The sequence below is a fragment of the Melospiza melodia genome, chromosome 3 (genome assembly GCF_035770615.1).
Source record: "Melospiza melodia melodia isolate bMelMel2 chromosome 3, bMelMel2.pri, whole genome shotgun sequence".
NCBI classification, from domain to species: Eukaryota; Metazoa; Chordata; class Aves; order Passeriformes; family Passerellidae; genus Melospiza; species Melospiza melodia.
In genome coordinates this window covers 62,399,267-62,423,756 of record NC_086196.1, presented here as the reverse complement: position 1 = coordinate 62,423,756, position 24,490 = coordinate 62,399,267, and the positions used below count along the sequence as shown (strand labels likewise).

The 24,490-nt window shown below is 39.0% G+C and overlaps 1 protein-coding gene across 1 annotated transcript in view; it reads left to right on the top strand.

Annotated features, from left to right (window-relative positions):
- The window catches only part of LRFN2 (leucine rich repeat and fibronectin type III domain containing 2), a 155,455-nt gene extending 131,253 nt beyond the window's left edge, over window positions 1-24,202 (top strand). The window contains exon 4 of the mRNA XM_063152027.1: window positions 19,344-24,202. Within this exon, the coding sequence (XP_063008097.1) occupies window positions 19,344-20,262 (919 nt within the window). The 3' untranslated portion in view covers window positions 20,263-24,202. The remainder of the gene's footprint in view (window positions 1-19,343) is intronic.
- The last annotated feature ends 288 nt before the right edge of the window (window positions 24,203-24,490 follow it).

The window sequence follows — 24,490 nt, the reverse complement described above, 5'->3', positions numbered from 1 at the left end:
AAAGGCAGAGGAATAAAGATGGAAGATAAAATCTGAAAAGGGTGACATGAGAACATAGAAAGGTACATGAAGGCGGAGAGATCAATTTGGGGGGGAAAAAATCTTCTTTATCTTTACTCCCCCTTTCTGTTCCCAACTTTGCTTAAGATATTCCTTCTTTTCCTTTTTTTCTCCTCTGGATTTTTCTACAAATCAAGAGCTTAGTAGTGTTAAATCACAACAGACTTTATGTCAGGACTGGATCCTCTTTTCCCACTTGTGATTTAATTCATGGCCAGACTGAAATTTCTCTGCTTTCATTTTCTATTCAGAATTATCAGGCTTGCAGGTCTGTGATACTTTTTGCTAACTAGAGAACTATGAGATTTATGACTGTTGACTTTTCTGTCATAGTTTTTTTTCTTTAAAAATGTTAGATAAATGTTAGATAAATAATGTGAGCCTGTGTTTTATGATTTGGTTGCCTGTTTATCCTTCTGCTGTTTCTTCTCACCCCACTGTATTTAGATACCTCTTTTGATAACCAATATTTTACTGAGCACAGATAGATTAATATATATGTAGGACACAGTTTCATGAGCCAATTTAGGATGCTCCTTATACATGTGTTTATCACAGACATGGTAACTACAGTTGAGATAATCACAAGTGGAACAACCCTCAGTGAGGATTCAGAGAGTAGAAATTGAATGCTGCTCCCAAGGATGGGTTAACATACACAGTTCCCTAAAAATCCACTATATTCTCTGCTCCATCACAGAGGTAAAATGAGGTGCTTTCTTTTGCTGTAGAGCAGGCCAGGAATGGAAGCAGAACAGACTTTTCTGTGAGTTTCAGTCCTATTTTTCATCCTTAGAAACTGTGGAAATTTATCTGCTGTTCAGTCAGATCTGGATAAGCACCAAAATTTTGCAGAGACTGACTATTCAATGAAATATTCAAGCTTTTCTTAATAAGGCCCTTGTTAATTCTAAATGTCTGTAGGTAGAACACCTCAGAAAATTGTAGATCTATTTCTTCCAAAATGAAAAGTGAAATTATGGAAGGCATAAGAAAAATATGTAGGAAATAATATTCTATTCCATTAATATTTTAAAGGTTTTCACTGAAAAACAACCTCCCTAAGTTCTGTTTTTAAAAATGGATATCTGAACAGACTTTTTTCTTGAACCTATGAATACTCTTATTAAGAACAAAAGATGCAAACAGAACTACTTCATTTCAAATTTCTTTTTAATAAACTCCAGATTCTGAGAACTACATGATACTTTTCTGTTATGAATCTAGAAAAGCTCTGTTAAACTTCACAGCTGAAAATTACAGTGTGTAGCAGAGAGTTAGCATTTTGGCAATCTCACATGCCTTCTGTTTTGTTTACAAAGAAGCTGAGTGTAGTTGTCAGCCTACACAAACAGACTGCCTGGCTCCCCTGGAGAGGTTTCTGTACCCCCAGGTTCCATTCTGACAATGGCTGCAGAAGGCAGCTCAAGCGGGGTTGCCTCTCCTCCTCCTGCCAGCTCCCGTGCCCAGCTGGAGTGGGGTGAGAGCCACTCTCACTTTCCTGGGGGCCACATCCCAGGTGGACCCAAGAGCTGGACTCACTAAGGCTGGCCCCTCACCTTGCTAGGACAGGGGCAAGACTCTGTCTCTACATAGTGATTTGGAGCTCTGAGCAGTCAGGAAGGAAGGCTGAGCTTTTGTGGCTGAGCCATTTCTTGACAATCCATTAGCCTAAACATAGTCCAACTCTCTTTGATGCATGAATTTTTTTCTACAGAGCTACTAGAAATAAAAGCTTTTGGTGGCTAAAATCAGCAGCTCTATCTCCAAGTGACTGATACACTACTCCCACAGGCAGCCCTTTTGGAAGCTGGTTCGTGATGTTATTATGCTGCTGTTTTTGGGGTAAGTCGTGTGCTTGAGAGTGCACTTCTCAGCACAACTGCAATGAAATGTCTGCCACAGACACAGACAGAGTGCACAATAAATTATTGCCTTTCTGACATTTTCTTTCTGCAAAGTGAACAACAATGAACAGAGTCTAGAAGTGACAATCAGTCTTTAACTACTCCTCCAGTACTTCCTATCAGTGATCTGCTTTTCTCACTCATGTGATACATGCACATGTTAATCTGAAAATGATACTCTGACTTGTGAAGAACCTCCTAGACAGCTGGTGATTTTTGTTGGCTTGGAAGGATTCATGAGTTTATCTATACCCGGGATGTTCCATCATTCTCAAGTTCTCAGGCATTGAGTAGCTATGACCCTGAGGGGAGTGCAATGCAACTATTAATCATTGGTAACAATGGGATGTTCTCTATGGGCATCATGTGCCACTGTCAGTAGATCAGAGAACTGCTGCTGACCTTAAATAGAGAAGAGAAAAGGATAAAGGTCACCTTTATTTCATCTACACAACAAAAGTTTTGAAAATAGCTTGTCATGAAAGCATTAAAGATCTGCTGCACAAAACCCTTGGCCTGAACGGTGCTGGCTTCCCTGACATGTGTGATAGTAGAGCCACTTTAGTACTGAGTAGTACTGCAGAAACTAACATGCCCAGCTGAAAAGGTACTGGTTTTACATTCTTCTCTGTTCATGTGGTCCTGTGACCTTCTGAAAAAGCTGCTAAATCTTAGGGGACTTTTTCTATGTCACTTTTAATAGTGATAATAGCACACAGAAGTACCTCACAGTCACAGACATGTTTCAAGTGGAAGTGACTGATACAAAAACACAACCTATCTTTGGACACTCTAGAACTGGATTAAAAAACCTTTTATGCATGAGATATCAATGTCTTCCTCTTTCCATATTGTCTTTGTATCCCCTTCTATTTCAACCAGTTACGCTAGGTATTTTCCCATAATTAAACTCTTGATACTTGTCTTCATGTTTATCCTGGCCTGGGACAGGTTATCTGTGACCACCTGGGCTTTCTCAAGTCTGTCCTTCAATCATTTTATAAAAATTATATTATAAAAAGCCACTAACTATTTAGCAAGTCATCTTGGCCAGTAGCAGACCATCCATCACCCATGAGATTATATTTTATATTCCAAATCTCCACAACGCCTTGCCTCCTCTCTGCAAGTATAGAAGTTCGTACCATCCTCTGATTCTTTCAAAAGTGAATTTCAGAACTTCAGTAATTCTCAACAGCTTTAGACTATGTCTCCATCCTGCCTCAAAGTCTGCTCTTTGCTTGTTGTTTTTACTTCATATGCAGATGTGTAAACCACTCTTTATCTTTCTCAGGCTGAAGTGAGGACCTATACATTCAAAGTGGAAATGACCTGTGATGACATTTTGATGTCATGGTATGAACTAGTACACAGACATGGAGTCAACAACTTTTCATCCCCTGAGAAATCCCTAACTCACCATGTTCAGTAAACCACAGTGCTGTGGATCAGTGGAAGAATCCCTGGATAAAGTCCCCAGCCTGTGCTGGACTTTGTTGAACAAAAAGTCAGACTAGATGATCATGACTACCCATACTGCTATTAACATTTGGGATCCACCCCTTCCCACAAAGGCAAGAACATAAAAGCAGTCAAACTGTCAATCAAAGTCTTCTGGTGAAGTCAGCAGGTTCAATAAAACTGAACATCTCTGCATAAGATAATGCTAGAATTGTATGCATTAAGGTTTCAATTGCCTTAACTTTTGTGAGTGAATACTCATTACTTTAACTGGCAGTCACATCACAGCAGTCCTATGGATCTTCTATGGCCGTATCAAAAAAAGGTGCTACATGGCCTTGTCTTCCTTGAGAGCTAAGCAGAGCCTTTATAACTGATGTGGCAGGGGCTGTCAAGCTTTCAGTCAGTACTGGTCTCCAAGTATCAGCCCTTCCTAAAAGTTACTGGAAGCAAGGCTGGTGCAAACAACAGATACTGACCATTTCATGGACTGCTGGCTGTCTGGAAGTCTGGTAGGACAAGTCTTAAGCAGTGTCCACAGGTGCAGAAAGCATGTAGCAGTATCAACGTCTTTCTCTATCCTTGTTTATTCTCTGGGTAAGCAATTAAGCTATGATCCATGCAGTGTCTCCTATCCTGTTCCACTGAAGTCTTGTGAATTGATTTTATCTCAGCAAGATTCAGCTTGCAAAAAAGCACTTGTGCTTGACTAAACTAAGAAGATATTATCACACTTTACATTAGGCTGCATCTGAGATGGAAAAATATAAAAATGTGTACTTCTTTCTTTCTTCACTGTAGGGATGTTCTCTGCTAGTCAGTCCCTTGGATTGTTGCATCCAAGGATATTTTGAGCACTGCAGACACACCTCTGCCTTTCAGGCTGCCTTCTGTGTTGTGGTTCATTGTAGAGGAGGTTTGGTACAGATGTGTCTTCTGGTGTGTATTACTCTCTGGGATGGTCAGTGGTCCCTGCAGCCATTCATCAGTGTTGCCCTCTTTGCTGCTTCTGCTTTGCTGCTCGTTTTGATATGTCTGTGTGGAGGCCTCACGTGTTGCAAAGCCAGCAAAGCTAAGGGTGAAAGATTGCAAGAGCAGATTTCTTTCAAGAAATAATCACAGGCTCAGTGCAGTGGTAGAGATTAGGCCAGGTTTAGTGAGCACAAGCTCAGTCTTAAAAAAATAGCTGAAGGAAACATCACTGAAGGAATTATTGAGACACACTGTGCTTGACTGAGTGAGCAGTCTCAGCACCAGAGAGCTCACTAGGGCCCCTGTGCATATACCCATTATTCTGATTTAAAACAAGATGGAAATGTCGATGCCTTTGCATTTTTTCTGCATTTTCTTTTATGGTCATATTGACCCATATACTTAAACTTTTGTGTGGGCAAGTACAGCAGCCATTTCTCTACCAAGCTTTAAATCTATTTTAGCCAGAACCATTGGAGAAGCCACCTCCATCTGTACAGGATTTTCTTATAGACAAAAATGGAGCCAGCTTTTCCTTCAACTCATGGTAGCTGTCTCTTGAGTTATAGAAAGCATTTTCATTAGAGACTATTCTAGTTAAATACTTTTGAATACTGGTTAAAGCTTTCTGAAATCCTCAAAGTATTTGCCTGGCACTTGTGAATGTTCACAGAAAAATGACCCTTTGTGTCATCACATGGGTCACTCTGAAGATGTCCACAACTTCTTGAGGGAGACAGACCTTGTAATCTGAGAAGATTGCTTTGGGATAAAATATTATGCTAACACCTTCTCTCTCAAACTGAGAGCAGCGTAGAAATTTGTAACTTCGAAAAATCTGTCCTCATATGATTACAGGTTGTTCTCTTCAGAGACAAGAAATTGTTCTATAATGTCACAGAGAAATTATGAACACAGAAAGGAGGAAAACTTCTGTCTGTTTGCTTTTGAACCTTATACAACTTGTCCCTGAAAGTAGAGCAAATCCAAGCTTGCTGAGCAATATGTAAAAGGCCAGTTGTACTGGGAGTGGGCTTTCCTCTCTCGAGGAATCATGAGTGTGTTGGAAAGCAGTAGACAGAGAAATGCTGAACATGAGCAGTTTGAGAAAGAAAAAGAGAAGCTATCATCTCTTAAATTCTCCGTTGGGGACGGTGTGATAAGTGATGCATACAGATACACTCCTACAAGATAACCCTTTTTTTAGGCTCTACCATATGTTCAGGAGCAGCAGTCACATTTGTCTTCGTGCTGGAGAGAGGGTGGAGTGATTCATTCCATAGCAAGGTAAAAAAAAAATATCCACATAGCAGTGGAACCAGAAATATGACTATGAAAGTTCTGGACACTTTGGAGAATAAAGAGGTCAGTATTTGCCAACAAACCCAGAGCGCACATGAAGAAAAAAGACCTGAGTGAAATCTGTGGCAGGCTACCACATATTTACATTATAGAGTGAAAAATTATGCAGGTGTTTATAGAAACTTTTCAGTTCAGTCACCTTTTCTGTGGAACTGCAAAATGTTGCCAGCATGGCTGTTAAAGATCTACTCATTTTCTGAAACATGGTTATGAATTTTAGTCATGACAGAATAAATTCTTTTCTACAGTTGAATATTGAAGCTAGTTAAGCATTCTTCAATATTTCATTGAAATTTAATCACTGTGACTCAGAGTTTTATCTTCATTAGGTGCATAGCCACATGAATTTAGGATCAGACTCATTTTTGACTTGTAGCTTATAGTCAGGTTATTGTGCAAGAGAAAAACACATGCACTGTGAGGAATCATTGGCTCTGTCTGCAGTTTCTGATATCAGAGGTAAGTTAATTTTAGTCTGCCTGTGAGGCATATTAGACAGTAAATTCTGAGAGATTTGTAAACGCCAATAGCTCAATGAAGTTTTCTGCAGTGCCGCAGTTATCTCTCCACTACATCTCTGAATGCAGCCCTTTCCAACCATCAAGTAATGATTTTTGGCACCATCACAATGCTTTTTGGCATTGTCACAGTTGGGTAAATATCAATAGCATCAATATCAAATATCAATAAAAGATTCATGGTTGAGCGTGGGGGAATGATTCAAATACAGACCTGCAAAGACAGAGAGAACATGGCAGGGAAATGACTACACCCTAAGTGTCGGGTGTGAAAGCAATCTTAAAAAAGCCCTTGAGACACTTGGACACAGATTTTTTACATCTCTGCTATCTCCTGAGAGAGGCACAAGGGATGGAACAGGATTGTGTTCTGCTTGAGATGTCTCCAGCCACTGTGGAAACAAAGGCAGCTCCCAAGCAGATTTTCAGGACCAAAGACAGCTCTTACTAGATCATTCCCACCTTGTTTCTTTTGCCACGTATATGAGGGAAATGTGGGGGTTCCATTGACAGGCAGTTGGGTGCAGGCTACTTCCTCCCATCTTGTAAGTCATAGCTACTGTTCAGCAGGTTTGCAGCTTCATTTCTTCTGCAGGTGACCATCCTTCTCTCCGTCATTTTGGTGAGAGAGAGAAATAAGGAAGGAAATTCAACTTCTAAAAAAAATTGAAACCTCTACAAAGTTGTCTGACTTCCCCAGCAAGTAAGAAAGGCCATCTCATCAGTCAAGATGCTCATCTGACCCTTATTCTCTCTCCATGTCAAAGACAGACACTGTGCCTTGCTGGAGTCCTGCCACAGACTGATGGTTCTGCCTGTCCTAATTCCACATGTCACAGGATTGGCACTGACTGGTTGACACCTAGGAAGGGGACTGAAACAACATTTAGGGAGGTGAACTCAGAGCCCAGGAGCTGTGTATCAAGTGGTACAGAAGCAAGTTTAGGACTCCCTCTAACCCAGCCCACTGCAGACAAGCCAAAATCAGCAGTTCTGCTAATGAAGCACAACTTTGCAGTACTTCATAAGGGAGTAAAATTTCCTTATTCTCATGTTCATACACTCTGAGATGCACTCTGGTACTTCTAAGGTAGCCATTTATTGACAAAAGAAGGGAAAATGCTTTCCCAAGTGCAATATAGTTTTCTTTAATCACTGCTGATGTAAGAAATCTCCCAGCCCATACAGTGGTTACAGAGGATCAAGTTTCCTCTTTAGGGTATCAGAAAAGTTGATTCAAATGCTGATTACTATACTGGTAGTACTCATGACCAACATACGTATGGGAAAACAGAGTCCTATAACTAATACACCCTAGAATGCAGTTCTGGCTGTGCTCTCCAAACAAGCCTGAAATTTTATATTTCTATGTAGTGTTTTTTAAAATTATTTACTATGCTTCTTTTGCAGCAATCAGTCTGACTTTTGACTTTTTAGTCTTTCTGAAGGGATCACACTGAGGTTTTGATGCTGCTTGGTGTAATGAATCAATGTTCAGCTCAACCTTTTTGCTCCTAAATATCAACGAACATTTGGAAAATTTCTACTAGTGCTCATTTTGACAGGATGGGGACAGAATTCCCTCGTCTGATAGTAGAGGTGACTAATGATTCTGTATTCTTCAAGCACACAAAAAAATTGTGCATTTAGTACCATTGTGCATTTGATTTGCATTTTATCCCACTCTCCTTTTTAGCTCTCAGGGTAATTTTTGCATGTTCTACTTATTTAAGCTATTTGGAGTTACAGCAGAAAAGCTCAGAGAAGATTTTGCAGAATGAAAATTTTGAGTTTTTCAGTCTTTACCCTTGAAGCTCTCCAAAGCAGAGCAATCTGTCAGTCTCTTCCTTTATTACTCTTTGAAAGTTTTTTGAGCAAAGATAAAGAAAAATCTTCTTTCATTTCTCTTTCAACAGTACTCTTACATGTTATTCCACAGAATTTATAGTTTTTCAGTAAAATTATTCCTAAGTTGCTTTTCATTATCTGTAATGACCTCACATGGATGCCTATAACAAATAAAAGCTTCTGTTCTCCTGGTAAACAATGAAATATCCATGCCTGCAAAAACCTCCAGGAATGATGACTAGCAATTAATCATGGTAAAGGAAAAATGAACCTAGCAAATCTGGATGTGGCTGTATCAACAGCCTTGATACCATACCTAGCGTTTGTTGTATTTGTACATATGTAAACCATATTCAGAAATTTAAGCCATAAGTGGGTAAATCTCAGGAGCCAGGTAAAATTTTAATCAGTTGGTGAAGTTGAAACCTAAGAAGAAATTCTGCTCTCTTCTTAATGTTAAACTGTCAGACTTAAAGAGAACAATTGGGTTTCTCTTAAATAAAAGGGAGATGCAAAATTTGAGCAGTCCTATATTTATGAACTCATTTAATATGCAACGTTGTTAAAGAGTAGGATTTCTTTCCTTTTCTGGTACTTAAAAATCTTTTGCATATTTTCTGTGAGTGAGAACTAATTTTAGGATAGCCAAATATATATTTGCAAAGTATATAGCTGATACTTGGAAGAGAGAAAAATCCAAATAACACTGCTCAAGCTTTCCTGTTTCCAATGAGTTCACTAATGGGATGCATAGCCTGGATTCTGGACTGCTGATATTTACTAGGCTACTGGCAGTCTGCTTTTAGACTCCTAATTGTGGAGAGTTGGTAAAATGTAAATAAATAGTACACTAGTTTTTGTTAAATTTTATTCATGTACCAGAAATCTGTGGCACTTATCTAAGATCCTTTATCAGAGAAACATATTGCTAAACAATAAAACATATTTCTTGACAATTAAATTATGATACTATTTGAAGCTATAACTGACTTCTCATTTTATTTCTCCTGAGGTCATTATAAACTAAAACTTATTTTCTTGCTGGGTGGGTTTTACTTGCCTTTTCAGTAAGGAATTTGTCACTCTTCATGCAGTACAATTTCAGTCCAGGCTCAACTTTGAAAGAAACAGGGTGTCTCTGGCTGATGAGCAATGTTTGATTTTGTTTGATTTTGGTCGCACAAACTGAAAGGATGTAACTGTGTTCTATCCTTTAGTAGAGCATTCCAAAATTCAACATCTCCATGTCTTTCTAGGCTATCCAGTCTTTCTAGCCTGCCTTTTCCTTTGCTTTATGTGCAATACCCAGAAAATGACAAAATGTCACACCTCTGCTTTAGGAAATGCCTTCATTACATATCTATGTTACTTTTTTCTTTTTTTTTAATTTCTGCTTATTTTCTCACTAAGGAGATGATATTTTCTGGCCATTAGTGATTTTTGCACCCCTTGTTCTTATTCTACATATGGAAAAAAATTCGGAATGTTACTGCAAAAGTCACCTTGAATAATTCTGTTTTTTCTTACCTTGTGTATGCTTCATGGAAATTTTTGTTCCAAAATATTTCCTCTCTCTTCCAGCTCAGAATCTAGAAGCTTGATGATTACTTTGCTTATATGTTTTTTTAAAAAGTTTACTTAGTTTACAAGAAGCAAACAAATCCCTTTTACACAGTAAAAAGTATTTCCAATGTTTGCTAATTAGGTAAAGGGTTTGGCAGAGAGATTCTCTAAACATAGGTGAACTATGTCAGTGTCTTTGGTGAGTTGGTAAATATTCCTTTAGTTCAATTTTCTAGAATTGGTGAAGGCAGTTCTCCCGTTCTCTCCCCTGGGAATTAAATTATTTTTTTTCAATCATTATGATAAGAGAGATACTTGAGATTCTCGTAGATAACCATTCCTTATCTCCTGAGAATATCCACAAGTTCAATCACTGAGGCAGGGAAACACTTGAATGATATGTGTTTAAACTTTTTAAATAATGCATAAATTGTGCCTTAAACTAATGCTGAGACACTCTTCTGTACAAACTGGTAAATCAGTGTATACACAGCTTCTATGGGTGGTGATGCCCATTTCATTTCATTTTATTTCATTTCATTATTTCATTTCATTTTCTTTCGGTAGGAATATTAGAATAGTCTTGTCAGCTGTTGGCTGACTCCACACTTCCCTTACCAGTGCACAAAGATTTTTTTGACAGAAGAACTAGAAGCAGCATGTTGAAGTTTGCTTTGACCAGCCAATTACAAAAAATGGGCAAACATAACTTCAGGCACTTCCTGGGGTTTTTGTCATTCTGGCATGACCTTCCGGACATAAAATTATCCTGTGCGGAAGGACACCAAGTTTTTACAGGACATGTGAATTTCAACCTGGCATAAATGCTATGAGCTGCTAGCAGGGACAAAATTGCTAGTAAGCCACTGAGGATCCTGTTCCTGTCAGCTCACATGAGCTCTCACAGAAAAAGGGGGTGGGTTAAGCACTATAGGATCCCTTCATTATAATTTACACAGATCTCACTGCCTGGAAATAAGTGGAAAATTCCACTTGCAACTCTTAAGAAAGGACAGCTTATGGCTGAATCTGACAGCTGTTCTGCCAGGAAAATAGCAGATTCCCTTTTCCAAATTAATTTCATTTGAGTTTCTAAACGTGCTCATTACTTCTGATGTTGCTCCCCTCAGGTAACCTCTGCTGGCGTGGAAGGATGACCTTTTCTGAGGTAACTGTCCAACACTGCAAAAAAGAATTCAGAATTACTTCAGTCAGAGAGAATAACCATGACCCTTCAGCCTAGTGTATGAGCCATTTGTCTATAAAAACCTGGGAAAAGTGTGTCCCAGGTCCCAAATTCTGCTTAATGACTTGAACACCCCTTTCATGGAAAACTTTTACCTTTCCCCATCTTTAGAAACATGGTGGTTGTAATATATTGCTTCCACTGCCAGTTGCTAACTTTACATACTGTTGAGTAATCTGAAATATTCTGTCTGACTCTTTGAAACATTGCTGTGAATTATGAGAGCTTCCTAATTCTACATTTATGTGTGGCTACAGAGTGAATTCATTAGTGTGCCTCTGCATTGTTTCCATAAATATTTCAGCTTCACGTTTACTAACAGAAATATTGTGTGGGCTTTCAATTACTCTGCTAATGAGCTTAAATATGTTTTAGTTGGATTTGAATTAGTGTGAGGAATTTTTTTTCTGAGGCAGTTAGTATAATGAGGTGAAAGGTGTTCTGTGTGCTGCTGAATAGCTTGGGTGTGACTGGATTAATCTTTAGTGCTGACAAGGCTTCCTAGAGTGTATCTGCTTTTCCTCTAAAGATAAAATTGAAAGCTAAGGGCACTCAATTTCTGCTTCTGTGGTATCCACATGAAAGAAGTTATAGCACAGATCAGGGACCCTGAAAGTCTAATTTACTGTTGTCATACAACATGAACCAAAATGAGATTGTCCCGGAGTAGCAGCTTCCACCTGAACACCTGAACTGAGCACCTTCATTGATTCAAAGGATCAGAAGATGTTTCTGGTGATCTTCATCCAAGTGACTCACCCATTGAGCCTGACTGTGGTTTGCAAGAATTTTGTTGAGAATTATAAAGGGAAGAGAGCAATGGCAATGGAGGGGAGCAGAATACCTTGTACTATGGTTCCCCTTCCTCAGCCTTGTGAAATAATGTCCCCTTAGAGGCTTACGCTTTCCTCTGTCACTTGATAAATTACTCCAAAGTGCCCCCATGGGACATTATTCAGCAGCCTATCAAAAATTTTTATATTCTCAGAGACAATTGTTTTAAGATTGGGTTGTTTTGCATTTTTTTTTTTTACTTTCCCTTATAGCACAAGGCGTATATTTAATATCAGTATCTCTCTGGCTCACCATCTTCTGACAGGCATATCAATTGCTTTTGTCTGTGCCTTCTCTTCCCGACCTCCATCCCCACTTTTCCAAAGGAGCAGGACAGAACCTAAGCAAATTAGGAAATATTAATTAAATTATATGTGCTTTGTGTTTTATTTGACAAGGCAGATTCTCTGAAGGGCAGCTGGATGAATGAGTGATGAGAAGATAAGTTTCAGAAAAGCAAGAAGGGATTTGTGTTTAATAATAAATGTTCCGTCTGAAGGCAAATTTATGATTGCATATCATAAAACCCCCCAAACTAATAAAATAAAAATGCAAGAAATTATTCATGCTGGGTTGATTTAGTGTTTACTGAAAATGTCTGGCTACCTCCTGGTATTGTCTGACATTTCCTTATGTTGACATGACTGACAGAGGAATTATACCCTGTTGCTAATACTAACAAACATCTCTTATCCCAGGACACCCGAAATAAACCTGTCATTTTTCCAAGATGCAGGTCACAATAGGTCTCTGTCTTTCCCAGATTCTAAATTAAAAAATCTTGAATCAGATGCCAAAATAGCTATCTCACACAGAAACATACTTGGTACTTTTTACCTAGATTTTTTTTTTTTAATTCCTGAGGCCTTAGGATGATCTGAAGACACATATTCAAGGATTTCCTTTGACATCTAAAGGGTCAGAAATTAATCTCTGTTGTTAGCTTACTTAATTTTTAATAACGTTTTAGACTCTATTTTCATTCCATCACTACAAAAACTGGGGCTTTTCAGGAAAATAATACAGAAGAAAATTAAACCAGTATATCCCATAAAACTTTCAAGCAAATCACAAAAGTTGGCAGCCAAGAAGAATGCTAAGTGTGCAACTCAAATTTGTCAATTGCCTGCTCTTGCTCCCAGGCAATACATCATGTGTGACATTTTCACTTCAGTTTAGATCCTTCTAGTCTTCCTCTGATCTTTTTCTGCCTTTTTCTCCTGCTTTCTTAATCTCTGTCCACCATCTGAGGTCTTTTCACTTCACTATCTTTAAAATTGTCTCGGCTTTGCTGAAAGATCTTCACAATTTTACATGATTTTCAGTCAGTCTTTCTCCAGTATGCCCCCACTGATATTTTCCCTCTCCCCTTTCTCTACCAGCCTACTTCTATCCAACTGAGATTGCAGGGGGACGCTCTACCTGAAATGCAGGACTCTCTCAGACCCTTCTGCAACACTCAATAGCAAATTACCTGCAATATTTTCTTTTATTTTCCTCCAGAAAAAACATTTGAAACTGGACTGAAGGAAAAAAAACCCAGACAAATATCTTAAAATAGGGGACAAACTTATTAACGAATAAAGCATGATTTTTGGCATTAAATTTTCCCTGAAAAATGAAAATTTTTCAGATTCCAGTGTTTATCTTTTTTGGACTGATTTCTAGTTCTGAGAGTAATATTTTGCACTTAAGTGAAAGCAACTTTATCTAAGAGAAAGTTCAGCAGTGCACAGTGAGACTGATATTTTCACAGTAAGGCTTTACTATACACAAAAGATAGTGTGTTAACAGACTGGAGTATAATTTTACAAAACAACAGCTATTTCACCCTTGCACCCCTCTTTCTCTTTCTTTTCCTCTTCTCATCACAAATTATAGCAAATAATGACACCATTGGTTAGCAGTTTCTCCATAAGTGGTACACAGTCTACAACAGCTACAAAATTCACACCCAAGGAATAAAGCTTTTCTAACTTTTTTTTTCACCTTTTCCTAATACAGCATTCAATAAATTAGCACAACTCTATTTTGAAGTCCTATCATTCATTTCAGAAGGAGAAATTGTATACAGGTACTCTATAGACCCAGATGACAAAACAGAAATTTTGCATAGGTAGTATATAGTCCTGGGAAAAGAGAAAAAAGGAAAAGGAAAAGGAAAAGGAAAGGAAAGGAAAGGAAAGGAAAGGAAAGGAAAGGAAAGGAAAGGAAAGGAAAGGAAAGGAAAGGAAAGGAAAGGAAAGGAAAGGAAAGGAAAAAGAAAAGAAAAGAAAAGAAAAGAAAAGAAAAGAAAAGAAAAGAAAAGAAAAGAAAAGAAAAGAAAAGAAAAGAAAAGAAAAGAAAAGAAAAGAAAAGAAAAGAAAAGAAAAGAAAAGAAAAGAAAAGAAAAGAAAAGAAAAGCAACATAGTCTAGTTACTATAGAACTGAATCTTGGAAGTTGCAAGTACCTTCCCAAAGGAATTGCCTTGACAGGTCCCTGCAAGTTCTGTGATTAAAGCAGTTTTAGACTAAAACTAGATGGTATCATATTCCTCTTTTGATGGAGAAAAGGAAGAGAATTGCCTAGCCAATTAACCTAATCTGGGTTTTGTCTAATTTGTCTGTTTTGCATAACCACAGTGTTAACCAGCAGTTCAGTTCTGCTAATCCCCAGTGCTACACAGAAGAAAAGAACCATTTGTATATTACAGTGTAATCACAATATCTACTAATTTCCTTCGATACACTACAGGCCTCTTTTGAAAGGAGATTACTGGCATTATCCCCATTTTATAAATGAGCAGCCTTAGAGTACAGCAAAATGATTTCTCAGGAACTGAGAGTTACTGATAAAGTGGAGCCTGATATCAGTGAAGCTGATAAAGGAAGAATAAAACTCAGTTATCCTAAATTCTCAGCACAGTTCACTCTCTGCAAGCTTCAGTGCTCACTTGCATCTGGGATTATGACAGAAATCTGCAGCAAACCTTTCTCCCCTTCATTTCTAACTAATTTATTTTCTAATTTTCTTAATATCACCACATACCAAAGTGAATAATTACAAAATTGCTTGCTTTCTGTATGTTGTGTCCACAAGGACATAACACGGACAGTTAAGTGGTGGTACAAAATAGGATTGACTTCAAATAAGAGTTCTAGCACTCTTCTTCCCTTTTTTTAAAAAGTGTTTCATGGACTCATTTTGGTGCTTTCACAAAATGAAACAGAAGTCTCCATGGATTGAAGGGTATGGATTGTTTGAAAAAGCCCTGCAAACCTTCACGGCTTCATAGCTCTTCATCCCACATTAACTCTCCAAGGAGCATCTGTCTACTGTTGTTCTATTTCATACACTTATGCCATGCCCCAATCCTGGCCAGAAGTCTCCTCCTCTTCTAGCAACTAAAGCTATTGTGCCAAAAAGTGAGAGAAGAGGGCTTTTTCCTGTAAATTAAGAGGTCAGTTGTAAGACCCCTATCCTCATTTCATTCCTTATAGAGGCAAGATTTTCAGAGAGGTTAGAACCTTGTTAATATATGAATACTTTTCTTTGGGATATTTCGACCTTCAGATAGGATTCAGAAGCTAGATTAAGAATCAGATAACAAAATCCTGGCAGGAATGTAGAGATTTGCCTGCTTCTCCTACTCCAAAAAGAATAAACCAAATGAGAAAGGCAGAAATTATTATGTCTTATGTGTCTGGACAGTGAAATTTCCATAAGACTTTCAAATTGTGTCTTGACCTAGCTGGAACTAAAATTACACTTTCCCCTTTGACATATTTGTGTGTTAGTTTGCTTTCCCAGTCCTCACTGCTCCAGGACTCCTTAAACTGGATAGATTAAAACCTTTCACAACCTATAATCTGTAAGCAAGTCTTTCATTAGTTAATCTCCTCCAGCACTTAGCCAACTGTCACTTCTTTTTTTTTTTTTCTGAAGCAAAGATAGTATCAAATTTAGATCTTTATTCCTCTGTTTTGATGGGAGGCATCTCTGCAAGGTCACCATGCCCTGAAGAGCAGGTGGACAATATCAAGCTTGTTGCTTCAAGATACCACAGCTGTTAAGTGTGTTTGCTGAGGGCTCCCAGGTGAACACCAGGATCTTCTGAGTTCCAAAAGCTAACAGCTTTAAAAAGCTATTTTTGATCTCTAATGCACCAGATCCTTGCTATCTGAAACCAACTTTCTGTGTTTAGGTGATGAGTGGGCTGAACAAAGCCTTGCAAGATCTCTGCCTAGACCCAGTTTTGTTGGCCCCTCTCAGGTTTACAGCAGCTCTGTGCTGTTGAGTCCCAGAGTTAAGGGCACAGTGGTCCGTGATTAATGGCACTGCATGTATGGAGCAGCCATGAAGAGACACCGCCTCTGAGGCAGCAAAGCAAAGCCTGAAGTGGCATCTTGCAGCTACCTGTGTTGGGGACAATCAAAGAAAGAGTCATCACATTCCAAAATGAAAATGTGACTGCATCGATATGAGATGTGGGGAGCGTTAGGAGATGTCATCCATCATATCTGACTGGCAGCATGTTTGGGTAGGGTAGCCCAAAGCACGGAGCCATGCCAAAGTACTCTTAAAATCTGGCACGTTTAAGAGAACAAGATTGCCTTCCCTGTAAGATAGAAAACTAAGTCTGAAATGAATTACTTAACTCCTAGTACTACTGAAATTGTTGCTTATTGCTATGCTTAGCTGTTCCTTAGCAGAATAATTTGAATATTTTACAAGAGTATTTAAGGTTTATTTGCAGAAACAGACAAAATTCTTTATTTAGATGTATATGGAGACTTGATTGCTTTTTCCTTAGTTGGGACTACAACTGTAATCTTTTAAAGCACATTATTAGTCCCACTGTTGTCACAGATGTTACTTCCAGAATTCATTGAATTTAGAAATGATTCTGTTTCTTCCAGGATTCATTGAATTTAGAAATGATCCTCGTTTCTAAGACGAGGTTTTTATTATAACACATTTCAACACAGTTAACCTGTCCAAGTTTTAGGACTAGTTATGGCCTCAATTCTGTGCATTCAGAAATGGAATGGCTATACACTTCTTGCCACTATTCACCACCTGCCAGTCCTTGAAATATTCTAGGCAGTTTCACTTCCTTGGAAGCTTGTGTGTTTGAAGAAAGCAAGTTGTAAATTATTTGGGCTATCAATGTTCACTGAAATTGGGCATAAGTGTGTGAGGCTGAACAACTGTATTTCTATTTTTATATGTTTGTTTGCTTTTCAAAAAGAGCCACATCCTTACCTGAGGCCAGACTGAAGGGTTGTGAGAAAGCCTATATGCAAAGATCACCCACCAGACACGTGCAAAGCTGTAAAGTGGGTAGACCCAGGTGTTTGCTGCTTGCTCGGAGACAGTGGAAATCTCTTGTCTCTGTGTTCCACCAGTGCAAAGCCAAAGGAGCCACTCTAACAGGTGGTGTTGTAGTCCTGTTTTTCCAAGGGTTATGACCCAAGTACAAGACCCAGTTTGTGGGGCTGACTACTCTTTCTGCTAACAGTGCAACTTGTTTGCAATGAGGTTTTACAGTGAAATGGCTTCTTAATGACTTCACAACTGCAGAATTTTTTTAAGTTTTGGTCTGGGATTGGTGGTGAAAAGTGGAGTATAGCACTACAGGAGGAAATAGGAAGCATTTGGTGAAACTAATCAAGGGTTTAAAATCAAATGTTTTATGATCAGTAGCATTCTGTTATTCCATATATCATCCTTGGTTTGTGCATATATACTTGAACAATTCAAAAAAGTGCAGTTTGCTATGAGCAGAGGTGTTCTATTCACAGAGCCACAGGGAGAAATAGCTTGAGACCAAATATTTCAACTTTTGGAAACTATTTTAGCAACAGTATCTGGAGTGTTTCATGAGGGCTGCTTTATGACCTCTCAGCTCATTCTGAATAGCTCATCTGTATCTGTGTCAAACAGCTACATTAGGATGATAAATTTGCCTAGAATTTCAAATACAACATTGAGTAAACCTGCCAGATGATGTTTATATTCCAAGTGTCTCTCATCGATATTTCTTTTCCTTACAGAATTTTTTTTTCTGTGCTTGTTTGCTTTTTAAAAAGGAGCCACATCCTCGCCTGTGGCCAGACTGAAGGGTTGAGTAAGTGGCGTGAATGCATAAATGCAAAGATGATCAGAAAATCATCTTTGCAGTGCCTTGACATTGCTGCTTCTCTGTGCAGGTCTGTTCCCTCCCACTGCACAGAAGGGGCTCTGAAAGCAGCAGTTTGTGCTGGCTCTGGCCATGATTTGAGCCTAAGGAAGCCTGGCTCTCCTGCAGTGAGTCTGCCTTGGTCCTGTGCCCAGGCCTTACCCTCCCAAACAGTCACACCAGCTCACTGTGTGCTCTGAGTGCCTGTATGGGCTCCCTTGTTGCTGATGCAAAAAACCTGCAGGTGTAAGTTATAATGGGCTGGTTTAATTTCGGCTTTTTTCTCTCACCCAAGCCTGTAATGTGGCAGTAATGCAAAAGATGCATGGGGTATCTCTCTGGTGTTATTCTTGACTGCCCACCAGGCACTAAATCTGGGATTCTCCACTCTGTTCCACTAATGTGCTACAATTTTCACTGGTTTGAAATGGGGGTAGACCACGTTCATTCCCATCTGCCAATTTTGAATGCTAGTGATGCTCTAATATTGCATGAGTTCAAATGACTGCTTAAGTGTTGTGGCAGCAAAGAACAACTTCCATAAATGTTCCAACTTGGAGCACAGCTTTGGCCCAGCTATTTGGTTTTTGGAAATGGATTTATACATGAGTAGATTTTTTTTTATTTTAAAGAAACCTTCTTATTTCCATACCTATATCTTCCTACCTCTCCTCACACTTCCACAGCCCATACTGCCAATGCCAGCGTTCCTTTCTCACTCACACAGGGGAAGGTGGTTGCAGTGATAAATCTCTGGCAAAGATGATGATGGTAGCTGCATTTTTAGGAGATATTTCCCACAGTGGGGAGTAGGAGGATGAGGAAAGTAAGTGGGAGAGTGGAGAAAAAGAGAGAAATGGTTGCCTGCCTTTCATTCTCAGTCAATGAGAAAACTGAATGTAGACCTTTGCCTTCACAAGGTAAGTAACCTGCCGATGTGAGACAGTAAATGTTCAGGCACCTGTGAAGGGATGTGACAACTGCCACGCTGAGTCTCAGCAAGCACAAGGGTCATTTGCATACTCATAAAGAGCTGCTCTTTGTATGATTTTATTCTGAGTTATTTGTTCAAGTTTGAATATATTTCAGATTATGACAGATGCAAGTGAGGAGGAAAAGAATCCCCAGTTTAGTTCAGTCTGCTTTTTCTTATTCCTTTTATTGCACAGCTGAGAGCTGGCCCTCAAAGCTTGCGTGTTACTGAATGTTGAGATGTTGAATCCTCAGGAGCTGGGGAGCTGGAATGATTGTTTGAATTTTATGGCTCTGAATTTATGGCTCCTCTCTGCCAGTACTCGGAACAGTTAATATCACGTTGTTCTAATCTACGTTCTTTCTTTTACCTTTGTTCCAAGACTAACCAATTCTTTTTTCTTTTTCTTTCTTTTTTTTAATTTTTTTCTTTTCAAGGATGATACCAGCTACAAACAAGGCCTTTGTTGTAACCAACCTTGTTTCTGGAACAGGCTATGACCTCTGCGTCCTGGCAATGTGGGATGACACGGCCACAACCCTTACTGCCACCAATATTGTGGGATGTGCCCAGTTCTTCACCAAAGAAGACTACCCTCAGTGCCAGTCGATGCACAGCCAGTTCCTGGGTGGGACCATGATTCTGATCATTGGAGGCATCATTGTGGCCACCCTGTTGGTGTTCATTGTAATTCTCATGGTCCGCTATAAGGTCTGCAACAATTCCCAGGGCAAGATGTCTAATGTCAGCAACGTCTACTCACAGACAAATGGAGCACAACCAGTTCAGAACGGTGTCTTGCCCCAAGTCAATCCCAAAGTGGTGGTGAGAAATGAACTTATGGAGTTTAACTGCCAGTCTGCGCGGAGCAGCATCTCCTCTTCCTCCAGCTCCGCAAATAGCCGTGACTGTGACAACTACAGCCTCCAAAGTGAACAGGGCACATTGTCCAGTAAATGGAGGCCTCCTTCCCGGTCAAAACACAATATTGACCGGCTAATGGGAGCTTTTGCCTCCCTGGAACTGAAGTGTCAGAAAAAGGAGGAAGTGACAGACTCCAGAACTTCCACGGTGGCCCGCCACTCGGACAAAGAGCCACTGCTGGGCCAGTCAGAGTCCAAATTCCGCAGCTTCCTCATGTTGCCTCTGGAGGGCAAAACTAAACGTAGCCATTCTTTTGACATGGGGGACTTTGCCACATCCCAGTGTTGCACCTACCCAAAAAAGATAACAAACATTTGGACAAAGAGGAGCCTCTCGGTCAACGGCATGCTGTTGCAGTATGATGACAATGACCTAACAGGGGCCAAAGGGACTTTCGGGAGCTCAGAGTGGGTGATGGAAAGCACGGTGTAAATATCAGTGTCTCCCCCCTTCTCTTCTCCCCTCATGTGTTATAAGTGTGGTTTGCTTCAGGGCCGTGCAATTGGAAAGAGAGGGGAGGAAACATTTTCTGTTCTACTGGCCAAAAAGATAGGCAAGCAAGTTACAGGAATAGTAAAGGAAAAGGAGGATCATGAAATGTGAATAGGCACATATGGTACCATTCCTGTCTGGCCCCTACTAAACCATGCGTGAATGTTTCAAGGAATTTGCTACTTGTATTTAGCATTGCTTTCCAAAAGTTACTCAGACTCCTGGTGAACCTTCACCCAAGATTAAACAAGGAGGATGAAAAGGGGTTTAACAGCAGAAATTTAATTTTACAGGGTTTCTTTTTACTTTCTTTCTTTGGTTTTGTTTTTGGTGGTTTTTATAATGGCACCTCTTTTTTTTTTTTTTTTCCTTAACCACAGAAATACACTTCTGTGGATATGACTGGTGCTAGGATATATCTGGTTGTCATTCCAAGGAATTTTCTCAAAAGTGCAGGCAGGGCACCCACAGGGGAAGATCAGAGTAAATTGTTTTGCATAATCTCATGGTCTTAACTGTGAAACTGTGACATCTGGGCAAACAATATTTGTTGTTGAATGGACTTTTGTTTGGTATTTAATTATTTCTCTTCTGTTTTGATTTGTTACTGCTTTTGAGTTGCTTTTTTCCCACAAGACAAGGTGTTTCCATGCATATTTTGGTTTTGTTTTCAGCCTCATCAAATTCCCCAGATCCTCCCCATAAAGGAGGATATGTACAAAGGTCAAATATCTGATGTACTGTATAACTCACTTCTAATGCCATCCCTTTTTGTCCTAGGAAAAATTAAATCTAGGGATAAATTAAAAAAAATCATCCTCTTTTTTCCGTCTCCTTCATAATCTCTTCTTGTCAATGCTCAAGGCAGATTGCAGCAGATATTGATATCTGTAGGGATGTTGCTATAAAAGATAGGGAAAATAGTTATCAGGATATCCTAATAAAGGATAAAGAAAAGGAAAACAAAAGTAGCTCCTGGGAGCTCTCCATGTTATGGATAGCAGTGGCTTCTGGTAGGGGTCATGCTCTCACTCCACTAAAAGGAGAGACTTGCACCCTGCTGTGACAAAAGCTCCTTGTCTGTGCGGTCACCATGACATGTCTTTACTGTATCAGTAACATCAGGAAAATTAAGTTTTTGTGTATTTCAGGTGATTGGTTATGTTCCAAATTAGCCACAGAAGCTGAGTAAAATTTGAGTATCACTGAGGAGCGGGTGAGCCGTGTCTCCCCTGCATTACATAAAGCCCTTCCTCAGTCTGGTGCACTCCTACTTCCCTGTCTCTCATCCTCAGGAAGACACTTGTAACAGGAGCTCTTCAGGGTTTGTAAACAGAGTCTCAAACTGGTTTTTGGTGAGCATTGCTGTGGTTGTAGAAATACACATGGCCCATCCAGCAGAATTTATTTTCTTTACCAATTTTACTGTGATTTCAAGCAATCTGCTGGCTACTGCAACTGTCCTGTCATTTATTTATTTATTTGTTTGATCAGCTGTTGGGAACCATTCTGAAATTGCATATTGTTACTATGATTTTGTAAAAGAGGTGGAGAAAGTATGCAAGGCACAGAGAAAATAATACATGAAAAAACTCTATGTATATTTTTTTTAAAAAGTTCAGAGATATATTGTGACATGGCTGTGTACTTGATCTTGTATTCGTCATGTTTCCTACTTGGAGTTTTAGATAACAACATCCCTGTGATCAGAATATTTTTTCCTTTATTTTCTTTCTCTTTTTTTTTTCTTTTGCTACAAAATGTACAGTAAAAAAACATCCTTGGGAAAAAAAAAAGCCCCTGCTTTTCATTTATTTGTTATTCTGTGGTCTGCTTTGAAACCTAAGAAGTAATTATTTTTTAATTGTCTTTAAAATTTAGACATTTGCTTTTTCTTTACCACAAACTTCAGTCTTGGACTTCAGAATTTTAGGTATAAAGCAGGAATCAAGAAATACATACCTTTTTGGAATGCATGAAAAAGATTTTGTAAAAAGCATTTCACCTCTTTTCCTGTTGTTACATTTGTACAAGTCTATATTACTAGAGTACTCTAAACACTGATCTAAAATCTGCAGACCGAAGAGCTAGCATTTTTAGATTTAGGACCCAACTTTCTGTAGGTTTTTGCTCAGACTCTTTCTCACCAACAGCATTAATAGATTCAAGAGAGATCCAGTCAAACTTTGTTCGGAACATTTTTCAAACTCTCTGTTTTTCTCACACTTTCTGAGATGAATGACACCTCCAGTGCCAGAATCTACATAATCCAACTGTCCAGATGGCAGTTCATATTAGCCATTAATGACATGTTGCATTTATGTTGCACTGAAAACTCTTAAAGAAGTTCTTGTAGCGAGTTAGTAATTTTCTTTTCCTTGTTCCACTGTCGTGCACTTGGATTTTTTTATTATGTTGCTACTTTGCTCGGAACATGACATCTGGGTTGTTTTTAATTTAGACATTGAGTTCATTTTAAATATTAGTAACATATGCAGCCATGAATTTTCAAAATATATCACATACTTAAAAAAGGATACTCTTTCACATTCTCATATAAAATTAAAAGAAGTAAGCCAACAGATGCCATTTTAAAATAATGGATAGTTGCCAAAGAACCAAGGTAATAAATTCCACACTCTAGCAGCTGCATTTATTATGGTTAATCATAATATTAATTCATTTAGCATTAATGAATGAGGCTCAATCCACACCAGCTGATTTGCAAATACTTAGCAAAATTAAACAGGTGCTGGGTAACTACCTTTTGTGCTGACAGTACTTGGGAGGAAGAGGATTCAGGGACTCAGAGATGAGGCAGAGGCCTCACATTGAGTCAGCAAGTGGCCAGACCTCAGAAAGGGTTGGAGCTACTTATGGGTGGTGATCATCCTTCAGGTGCTAGCAGTCACTGCCCTACTGCCGCTATCAACAAAGCAAGCCTTTGGAATTATCCTGTGGCTTCCTCTGTACCCCTCTGAGAGCTGCTGAAGACAGCTCTGTAGTTTGGGCTACATTCTGAATCCATGCCCTAATTGCTAAGGTGCAATTAAGGCCCCAGGGTCCTCCACACACCATCTGAACAATCTCTACCTTGGCTCTGTTTTCCTGTGTGTACCTCACTCAGCACCTCTGGGTTGGATTATTCTTCTGTTGTACTGCCATAACACCATAGTAGGGATTCTTTTTTGCATCACTTCTGAGCACAACTGCACATCCGTGCTTCCTGAAATGATTCATAGATGCCCACCCACTTGGTGCAATAAATATTTTCACTCATCACTGAGGAGCTGAGATAGCTTTGATGGCCTAGCCCTCTTATCTCAGAAGAGAGACGAAGAGAGAACTTCTACACTGAGATGTTTATATGATGTCTCTCAAGTAAATATGGGATGGTCTGATGTGCAGCTGCACCAACCATGTTTTAGGGGCAAAGGCCAGGTAGTGCAGATAGTAAGGAAAGCAGCAGAGATCAACAGGAGCCTTCAGAAAAGACAAGTCTGATATATTAGGGGGGCTAAAGAGTTTAAAGTGAGGTCTATGGGAATAATTAAAGACATCTGCATATGCATATGAAACTCCTGTAAGTTCATTTTTTGAGGTGTTTTATAATAGTGGAACTTGCTTTTTTCCTAAAAATGTATGTCATTGGCTTGAAAGAAGAAGATATGATTCTACTCTTAAATTACACAAGCCTGCTAAAAATCCAACCCAAATCCCCAAAACATCATCCTATCATCCTGGAGAATATTAAGCAAGATGACAAAATGAAAATTTCTGAAAATAGTGATTATGTGGGTTTCATTTGTTGTCTGCTAAGAACCAAATGGTTGTATGAAATGAAAATAAAAGTGTGTGTATGCCTGTGTATGTACATATGAATAGCAAAGCAGACCAGACTATTTCCTTACATTTATATCCTTACAGATTACATGAACTGGAATATATTTCTGGTTTCAAATGTTATTTCTGAGTTTGCCAGCTGTAGAGAACAGCAAACTTTCCCACTTTTTTTTGAGGAAGATAACCCATTTGATGTCTCCAAACTTTACTAGGTTATAATTGGGATTAATTCACTTGTAAAGCAATGCATAACAAAGAAATGAGAGGTCTCTCTGCCCAACATGATGTGAGGTTGAAAAGGTGGCAGATTTTACTTTGCTAACCT